General features: G+C 38.4%; 1 protein-coding gene across 4 annotated transcripts in view; it reads right to left on the bottom strand.

Moving 5' to 3' along the window:
* Nucleotides 1–795: 795 nt before the first annotated feature.
* LOC113498596 (protein yippee-like CG15309) overlaps nucleotides 796–10,001 on the bottom strand; it is a 62,214-nt gene continuing 53,008 nt past the window's right edge. For 2 of the 4 annotated variants that reach the window (XM_026878667.1, XM_026878668.1), the window contains exons 2-6: nucleotides 8,912–9,027; nucleotides 6,262–6,398; nucleotides 5,175–5,218; nucleotides 2,461–2,569; nucleotides 796–948 (exon numbers count right to left, since the gene is read on the bottom strand). In XM_026878667.1, coding sequence (XP_026734468.1) covers nucleotides 859–948; nucleotides 2,461–2,569; nucleotides 5,175–5,218; nucleotides 6,262–6,398; nucleotides 8,912–9,027 — 496 coding nt within the window. In that variant the 3' untranslated portion in view covers nucleotides 796–858. Of the gene's footprint in view, nucleotides 949–2,460; nucleotides 2,570–5,174; nucleotides 5,219–6,261; nucleotides 6,449–8,911; nucleotides 9,028–10,001 lie in introns of all 4 variants that reach the window. The other 2 variants (XM_026878670.1, XM_026878669.1) reach the window with 2 other exon arrangements.

Raw genomic sequence — 10,001 nt, 5'->3', positions numbered from 1 at the left:
AACTAACATACTTATCACAGGTTAAAAGGGACAAGAGAAAGTATTAGTGTTCTCTCAATACAGTACATACGTAGCTACATAATATAAAAACTAAGACAACTTACGATGTACTAACGGCCGCGCCGAGCCGCCGGCCGACGCGCCGCGAATCAAATCGTTTTAAAATTAATAATAAATTCTAAGCCCACTGCCCCTTACGTGGGGCGGCTGAGATCGATTACTTACATTTATAACAATATAACATTACGTTGACTGGCGGTGCCAAAGCGTTGAAGCCGATTAAAGTAAAAGAGCACATAAGGCGATATCCTCACCGAGTCGGCGGAGTGCGACACGCACCGCGGTCAGGCCCGACCTCCCATTAAGAATTAGTTGTGATCATAAAAATAATATGTAATCGAGCCCAACCGATGTGCGCGGCGACTTGCAATCCTCACAGCTACACGAGATCGTGCCCTCCACGTCGACCTGCTGCAGTGCCTACTGGGTCCTTATACAGTGTCCCGGCCGCCCCGCAGACATCACAGGCGGGCGTGACCGGCCTCGCCTGACCCGTCATCACGAAGGCTCGAGCTCGCGGCGGGAGTTCATCGCTGCTGGCCTAACGCGGCCTTATGGCCGTTAAGGAACACTCGTGGTGCATATCAGATGTTTGTGGGTAATTGACGCTTCGGAAAGTCTTAGTGAGTCGCGCCGGGTCGTAGGCTCGCATCGCTTGGCCACCAATCGTATCACAACAGCACTGTAGTCCGAGGGCCGCGGGGCCGGGCCGGGGCGGGGCCGGGGCCGCGCGGGGGCCGGGGCCGGGGCCGCGGCGGGGTATGCGTGCGGCGCGCGGCCGCGGTGGGGGTCGCGCGTCTAGTCCCACCCGTTCTCCTTCACCATGTGAGCCAGCTCTATTATGAACTTGCCCTCTTTGTATTTCTGACTCGACTCAAACGCGTGCTCCTGAAAAGAGTACAAACTATAAATAAGTATAATCAAAGCCAAAGGGCTAACACTTAACCTGTTTGGTTCTCCTTTGAAGCCCACATTAAAAGTTTTTGAATTGTGGCACGTGTCTACACAATTCACATTTTCAATTGAGGGAGTGTGCCATTGCACACTGGTTATAAAGGTGAAAGGAAAGGGGTGAGTTGTCAACGTTGAGGGGTCAATTGAACATCTGCCGTGCAAAAAACTTTATAAAGGCTAAATCATTTAGATTGATGGTATCTGCCTAGGTATAGTCAGGGTCTATATTATTGGGCAGCTCGTATAACGTAACAGCTGCAATGCAAAAAGTGTTTGGCAAGCAAGGTCCCTGTTTTTCTAGACTATTCTCCACATATTCTCTCACTATAGCTGAATAAAACTAGCTCATTTTATATTGCTTACATTTAATGCAATTTAATTTCGTTGACATTTCTTGCTATTTATATTTGTGACATTCAAAACATATGAAATGGATCTAAATAATGTCTTGTTTACTATTTACAAACGTCATACGACTGCTATCTAAATAAAAACATATTATGACGCATTGCTACGGCGTAGAAAATTGATAATTTTATATCATCCCACCATAATCATAAAGGTATCTAAAAAAGTCATTTGGATTAATACTAAGTACTTAGTTTTCTAGGAGAACTGCCTTGATACCAACTTAAATGATATAAAACCTATTAAAACTTAAGAAACATGTTAATGAGTGAGTTTAAAATGTTTGGGAGCTTAACAATTAGCCATTAACTTATTGCAAAGAAAGCCGGATTTGCGATAGGGGAAGAAATAGGTCTATTCCGCTCCACCTCATGTTTACCAACGAGATATTTCGAGATTTTCAACAACTGCACTCCTTTTTTATCGTGTAATTCCGCAAAAATATCATCTTTTATTATGTGGATCACGATTTTATGCAACGTGTTTGAGAATAGCCCGCTAGGAAAGGAATATTGGATGTGGCGGAGATGAAGTGACATTGCTTCCGATTCTAAATATATGGAGATTCTATAAAACTCCGCTGCCAGCCAGATTTGAATTACGTCTCTCACGTATTATTGAATTTTACTGGGAATAATATTCTAGACGAAGACTTAATATTGGATTTAAAATTGATTAAGTATTCGGATCAATTGAATCTACTTAAGTTCTACCTACCTTTCTAAATTAGTAACCCTAAAGACCAGAGTTAATATTAATTTCAGAGTAAAGTACTCCTATTTTATGCCCTAGCTTTTACTAAACATATCTTTACCATCGTCTTAGTACAAGAAAATTGATAGGTACCTATTAAAAAAAACAAATTATTTTCCGTTTTTTTTTCTATCACAGCATGGTGTATCACTTTGCAAAAGCTTTCTTCAAATCCTTCCCAAATTTCCTCTCCCATATCACCTCACTTAACAAGAAGTTGGCGGGATAAAGTAAAAAGCGATATATAAAAAAAACAAATAAACAGGTGATAGGGTTGTCACTCACATATTTCCATCCGAGCATAGTCTTGCAGCACTCGCAATAGATGTCGGCGACCGCGTGCAGCCCTGTCAGGAGCACGCGCTCCTCCGCCTGACCGCAGCCCACGTTCACACTGGAATTGTCATAAAAACTTATTAATGATAAATTTCTTACTGAATTCGATCCCCGCGTAGGACAAGCATTTGTGTGATCCACGAATGCTTGTTCTGAGTCTGGGTGTCATTGTGCATGTGATTTGTGTGTTTGGGAAACCCCTCGCGATACTAAGATTAAAGCCTTTACTACGGGAGTCGTTTTTTTTTTAATATATTTTATATATATTTCAGTAATATTCTTCAATAACGTAGAAAAGTTGACTTAAAACTATGTAAGAACGACGCACAGCAGACGCATAGTAAAATGCCACTCTCAGCTGTCCTGCTGTCATTGTCAAGTGGAATGTAGATTCAAAGAAATTCAGAACAACACTTAGTTGTGTCTTTTCTGACGGCTGTAAGTTTAATTTCATTTCACTGTTTTCGGACATTTGTGTTTGTACATAGTGATTCGATTTTGCTATAAATATACACTAAATAAGAACAAAGGCAGACGTTTTATTTTTAGTCCCTTATTATTATTTTTAGTACAAACTTAACAAGCGTAAAAGGCTTAAAGGTTGCTTTGTTCTAAAATGGATATACATCAACTCTAAAAGGAATTCTTAAAAAAATTGCTAAAGGAATTTACCAAATTTAATTTCCCCTTCGTATACTCGTAAATGCGTTTCAGCAAAATCTTGTCTTATAAAAGAAACAACCGTTTCTGTGCTCGGGAATAAACAACTTTCTTAATTTTTTTATAGTAATTATAATTCTGATTCATCCATAATGAATCATCCTGATTCACGATGAATTATTATAATGATTACAATGGTTTACACGCCGTATTACACGCATCTATCGGGATTGACCGACTAGTTTCAGACCCAACCGGAGTCCTTAATCATGAGCTGACGCCGCGGCGAGGTGTCGAGTCTTTCATTAATGCTTTACTACGAAAGAGAACAGTACAAAATAAAGTGGGGTTGTCCCATACCAATTTTCACAAACTGATGTCATGTTGTTTTTTTTTGGCGGGAAGGTTGTAAAAGTCGGAAAGGCAAGCTATATATTTTTAAATGACTAATATCTGATAAAATTAAACTAATAATTTTTTTTATAATTTTCCTGTCATAATTAATTTTTTTCCGATAATAATGCTACTATTCTAGTCCAAAAGGTTTTTTAAACCGGTTATACCTAAGCATTTATCTTTCTAGTCAATAATATATTCGACAAATAATTTACTGAATGTGACATCAGAGAAATATTTGAAAAAAAAATCCACTAAGTATTTGCTTTCATCTTTCTTTTAATGGTCAAATATTTGATGTTAACGATTTTGCGAGAGGCAAGAATTTTGGATGCCTCAAACGTTTCGGGCAAGTTCTATCAACCTATAGACTGTAAAGATGAATATTTGCGAAGGAATATTTGAATATTCAGCTAACAGTGACATTTATGTACGGTCAGCAACGACGGTCTGTGAAACCGATGTACGAACTGACAAAACGTCAACAAAACTTTCACTTGAATTCAGGTGCCGATGTTGTTTTGCACTTTACAAAATAAATTTGCAGCCTCTAAATTAGGTTCAAACGCTTTTGGTACTGACTGTACAAGTGTATTAAAAAACAATATTGGTATAGCAGCAACAACGAAGGCACACGAAGGTGTCACCACATCGACTATTATAACGGAAAACTAGTTAATGATGCAAATGCAGTTATTGCACGTCGTTCGAAGTTTGTTATAAGGACGAGGATTAAATTGTAATCATTTACTATTAGGTAGGTACTAGGTACCCTCTGATAAACTGGATGAAAATATTATTTAATATTAGGTTAGATATCCTCTATGTTAACTGTAGCCGAAAATATTGATGATGATTTTTTTTTCAGTTTCCGTCCGTGCAATCATGGATACGTATTATTTTATCGTTTGTTTTAAGGTTTTTCTTTCAATACCCAGTCGTAATACCTATTGCCGATGCCAATCAAAGAGTGTTCTGATGGCCTGAATAATGTTACATTGTATAAGAATATAGAACTTCAAGTGTCTGGGAATGACATTCCGTTTCGACAAGTGACGTGACTTTTTGCCAATTTAGTACAATACATTTGAGCGACTCTTAAGTGTTGACGATTTTAGGAGAATGTAACTGGTCTACAGAGCCTGATAACCGGGTGAGAATATGCGAAACTAAGCTTACATTTAACAGGAAAAATCACTGAAATTCGGTAATCACTATGGGAATACGGTGAAACACAGAAGGTATTCGAAGTAAATAAATGCTAATATGAGTATCGTTGAAATCCTAGCAGCGTGTGGGTCTCCTACATGAAATATGCATGACTTAAATGTATAAACTAACATAAACATACCACACTCGTATTTAAATTTTACCACAAATGTACAAGACGGTTGTACAGTAAAGACTATGCCGGTGAAAAGATTTAGTTCTCCTACACAAACATTAACAGTTTGGGGATAGCCTTTTCTTGGGATTCCGAAACTGAAGGCTAATAATTGAACCTTATTCCTAATGCTCCGCTGTTCGACCAACTGTCTGACTTTGTATTTTCTTGTCTTTGTATATCATCATGTGTATAAAAAGATAACCATAATATTACTACTTACACTGAATTGAATAGGTACGCGCGCCCCTGGCTGCCTTGGAACGACTGGAAAACAAAAACACACTAGTTAGAACCTTGTCTCATTAAATTTTTGATAAAGCTATGCAGTTTGTGTAGCGTAAACGAAATTAGAATGCACAGCACGAATTTGTAATAACGTTGGAAGATGAATAAGCAAGTGAAGCTTGCTCTTATGAAAATGTTATAAAGTAAGCAGTCTTGAAGTGGGTTGTAATTGTCGATATAATTAGAACAGCAAAAAACTAATTACTTATGTATAATGTCTGGATAAGTAACAGATTACTGCACTCCATCTCAAGAAGCGGCCATTGATCTGAAAGCTGCCTGATAAAAATGGGATTGGACAGGACACTGGTTTGCTAGTCCGTTAATTCTTGGGCTAAAGTATTGACCTTGTTTGTGGATTCCATCTAAGACAGGCGGCGATCGACGACCCCGAATGTGATGGAGGAATAAAGAGATGGCGAGAGGAATACGATGCAAACCACAACACAACTAGCCAGAAAAAGCCAAAAAAAGACCGGGTAGAATGGTAGGGAGGCCTATGCAAGTTTTTTTATTCTGAAATAAAAGATGATTCATTCAAATACAAAAAGCATCAAGAGATTTGCCATAAAGTTTATGGGGCAGCATAACAATAAAAAATGGCAGCGATGTGCTGAGCCGGTGCGTCGACCTGATTAATAAACATGTCGCTAAGCTTTGTGAAAATGAAGATTAATTAGTGAAGCAGCTATCAATTCATTAAAACGAATTCATGAGCTGTTTCCGTTGGGCTTACTCATAGATTTGCAGGACATATGATTCCAACATTTTGGGACAATGGATATTTTAACTCTGTGTATATTCGAGATTTAGAACGAACTGTTTCTCATGTGTAAATAGCAAAACGTCTGAGGCCTCGGTAACGATTAGCAAGTGCCAGATCCGAAAGTGAATAATTGAAAAACTCATTTATTTCTCATCAGGAGAAAACATCATGAATTGAGACACTGACTCCGCCTCTGGAGACCCGTCACTGGCTACTCGTTTTCCGGGATGTTAGAGAGAAGATAATGTATACATACCTTAGATATAAGCTCGTCATGGCTGGCCAAGTGCGCGCGGCAGTGTATGCAGCTGTAGGTGCGGTGCGCCGGCGGCAGGTACGCCTGGAAGGTCTTGACGGGGGTGCGCGTGGCCGTGGCGCCGCCGCCGCCGTCGCCTGCCACCCCGGCTCGGTTAGTCACCCCGTCACGCATGAGTGCCTGCTAGCTACCAACACACACCGCCGTCAGCTACGCGGCTGGCGGACGCCCTAAGTGCACTATGAATGGCCGGCGTCGAGGTTCCATGCTCTTGTGCTCTTTGTTATAAGGACTTGGAGAATGAGGAACTTTTGGATTCAAACTAACAGCTCTTATATCACTTAGCTAACTAACGTTATAACTTATCTAAGTAAGTGTCTTTACATTCCTCTTGACATTAACAAAGACATCATGTATTTGTATGTATTTTGCTCTTATATTCTAATATTGTAAGTCTCTTTTTCAGTGTACTCAACACTTGTACTAGTAATACAAGGTGCAGCGATTAATCGGCACTTTGGCCAAAGGCGAAAGTCTTTGTGATGGTGACATTGCATGCATACCATTGCCATATTGAATGAGTCAAACTATTTTGAGTCACTAATTGGAAGAAGCGCCAAATCGCCCACTGGCATACTCTTCATACGAGTTCCTTATATTACATAACATGACTGAAGACAGTTCGTATTGGTGCGTACTGGTTAGCATTTTCTGGCTTACGTTTTCAGATGTATGAATGTAGCCGTATGTTAGAAATAAAGGGAAAAGACTGTAAAAATTTGGACTTCTCGCACCATTTACTAGATTTGGAAACTATCCAAAACTTCTGCACTCATGTGTAGAAGATGCAGTTTAAAGAATGAATCAAAGGAATTGTTCTTAGGGTTCGGATATTATGGAATCAGGAATTCTGGAAGGGTTTAACAAAGAGCATGTATTATAAAAAGACTTGTAGAACCGAATAGTTATCCTTCTCTAAACTTTATCGGTTACATCAGAAGCGTGAGTGAACGGCCATTGACTGGGTTGATTTACCATAAATGTGATTTACTTTGTGTTCCTTCTTGATTAAGGAGTTTTAAATATAATCTTTTGAATATGGCAATTACCGAAATTATAAGAAGAGAGCCATAATTGGAACCGCTAATCCATAAACCTAGATTAGAGACATATTCCTAGCGCTGATGCTTATCGCATCTCTAAAATGTTTTGAATTGACAAGTCCAAATCACGTGACTGTCAAACCTGAATGAAATGACTTAAATTACATGCCTCCAAAAATATAAAACACATTGATAGGCATTCAGTCCTTCAGTCAACGAAATTTCCTGAAGCTTCTGTAATTACATAACAAATTGTATTGGACATTGGGTGCCGGGAATTTATAACCTCAATGCCGACCACCGAAATATAGTGCGCGTGGGGCGAATTACAGTAACAGCACTCATGGGACAAGTAAGTTACATTGACTTTAAATTAGATGTCAACTATTTGGCTAAGTGTTTGGTTAAGGTAACTAAAGTTCTGGTGTTACGACATTAGTTCACGTTTGCAGGTTTGCTATTCCATCAGCCATTACATACACTTCATTTATTGAGATCCTAGAATCCGAATCCAAGAGTAGAGTTCTGACTATCACCAAGTTGTACGTCATGCCGTGATAGTTAGACAGTTGAAATTTCCTCAGATGATGTATTTTAATTGACGCTATAATAGCAAATACTAAAGTGGTTATTAAATGTTAGGCTTTTAGAATTGAATCCTCAGTTCGCGACTTGTACTTCATCGGTTTTTAATGGTCTAGTTTATATCGTAAAATTTAGTTGATAAATAATACAGGCTCGTCTATAAAACCCTGATCATGTGTAAAATTGTTCCAACATTTTGTATTTCAAATTATTTTCTGCTCACGCCCGATCCTCATTAACTTTAAAACCTTGTTAACGAAATATTTGGTTAATAGTTTCGCTCTTTAGTACTAATGAAATTTGTTGTTAAACGGGAGATAAGTGTTTTTTAATTGTTGCTTAATTATTAAGGGTCACTTGAGTTTTGAACCCGTTATTTGGGCAAATGGACTAAACTGCGATGACTAGCTAAAACTATAATTTCTTTTGAAAGTAGTTGATGGTTTTCTGATGGCTTAGCATAACCGGTTTGATGTTTCTATAGGTTAAGTTAGATCTGTAGTTTTATCCAAACTAGAACATGTAGCAGCGACATAACCTAGAATTTTTGTAGATCGCCAGTTGATTTTCTTTCTCTTCTAGGTGTAGAGGAATATTGTTTTATGTTTGTTGCTTTTCTTTTACTATTGATGTATTTGGTATTTTTAGTTGGCAGTCTTAACAGTGGGTACTTGGGTCTAACACATCCTCTTAAAGAAAGCTTGCTACAGTATCAGAACCATATTGTCAACACCAAATATGACGACGCTCTACGCCGTTTAGTGTTTTATCATACCATTTATATTGCTACCAGTCGCAACACTCTTGTTTCAAGATGGTGATACTAGAACCATGCTATATGCATATGGGAAAAGGCTAGGCCGATGATGATAGCCACTGGTCTTGTCCATGTTCTAATTTGGATGATTCACTTGGTATTATGAGCAGTATGGCATAGTACAGGGTCGGTGTAGTGTCCGTACCTGCCTGGCGCGAGCAGCAAGCAGTGGCCGCCCACATCAGCCGGGAGCACCGCCGGTCACCTGGCGCGCGCGCACTCGCACCGCGCCGCGCGCATGCACGCTGTACCCGCCACCCTCTGGAGACAACGATAATGTACAATTAACTTCTAGGACTGTATTACTAAATTGTTTTCTAAATTGGTCTTGAAACTATTAAGTGAAGTGCTATTTTTCTTTAGTGTAGTTGGAATTGGAATCAGACTCACTTCGAATATTGCTAAACGGAAAATACAGATCATAGAGTAATAGTAGTAATATACAATTCATTTAAATTCCTCTTATTTGATGACTACGTTTATTTTATTAAGAATAAATTTTAGTTCATATCGAAAACAAACAATTTAAAGTTCTCGTTGGCTCGAATTCTTATGCCTGTTAAGCATTTTGGCGTTACAGTGTTCTATGTGCCAATGACGTTTGTTACTAACTCAGAAAACAGCTTTAATAGAATAAAAAAGCACACTCTGAATACCACAAGGGGAATTACGAAATTATTCATTATACGCTACAGTGAAAATCTAAATTCGTCTTATAATGACGAAGAAAAGCCATTAAAATTTACTGCAATGCTAAAAACGGCGAACTAGCGAGAACGATATTCGTTGGTTTTACTTGATATGTATTTAAAACGCAGTGGCATTGGAGACTTGCCAAAATTTTAAACAGAACTCCATATTTGTATATGCTTTCACTTATTTGTTATATCCTAAAGAAGTAATTACAAAAGCTATTACGCAGTCAGACAAATAAACTGATTAAAAAGAAAAAAAAAAGTTTTTTTTTCTAATATTGAATGTCAAATAATTAAAATGAATAAAAGAAATGTCTTTGCCCCGAAACAGGGTTCTCAATTAGAAAAATATTATTAGGTACGAATAAAAGGTTAACATTCTAATTGTAAAACATAAAACGTTCACAGCTTGCTTAGAATACGAATGATTGTGATTGTGATTAAAGACTGATTTAGACGAAGCAATAAATATCGTGCGTGTTGCAATACATTACGGAGCCGTATGCCTCTGTTATAAAAAGTGAAATCACATTGCCGGCA

The sequence above is a fragment of the Trichoplusia ni genome, chromosome 11 (genome assembly GCF_003590095.1).
Source record: "Trichoplusia ni isolate ovarian cell line Hi5 chromosome 11, tn1, whole genome shotgun sequence".
NCBI classification, from domain to species: Eukaryota; Metazoa; Arthropoda; class Insecta; order Lepidoptera; family Noctuidae; genus Trichoplusia; species Trichoplusia ni.
Note: the sequence above shows the minus strand (reverse complement) of the source record. Positions and strands in the feature narration are given on the sequence as shown.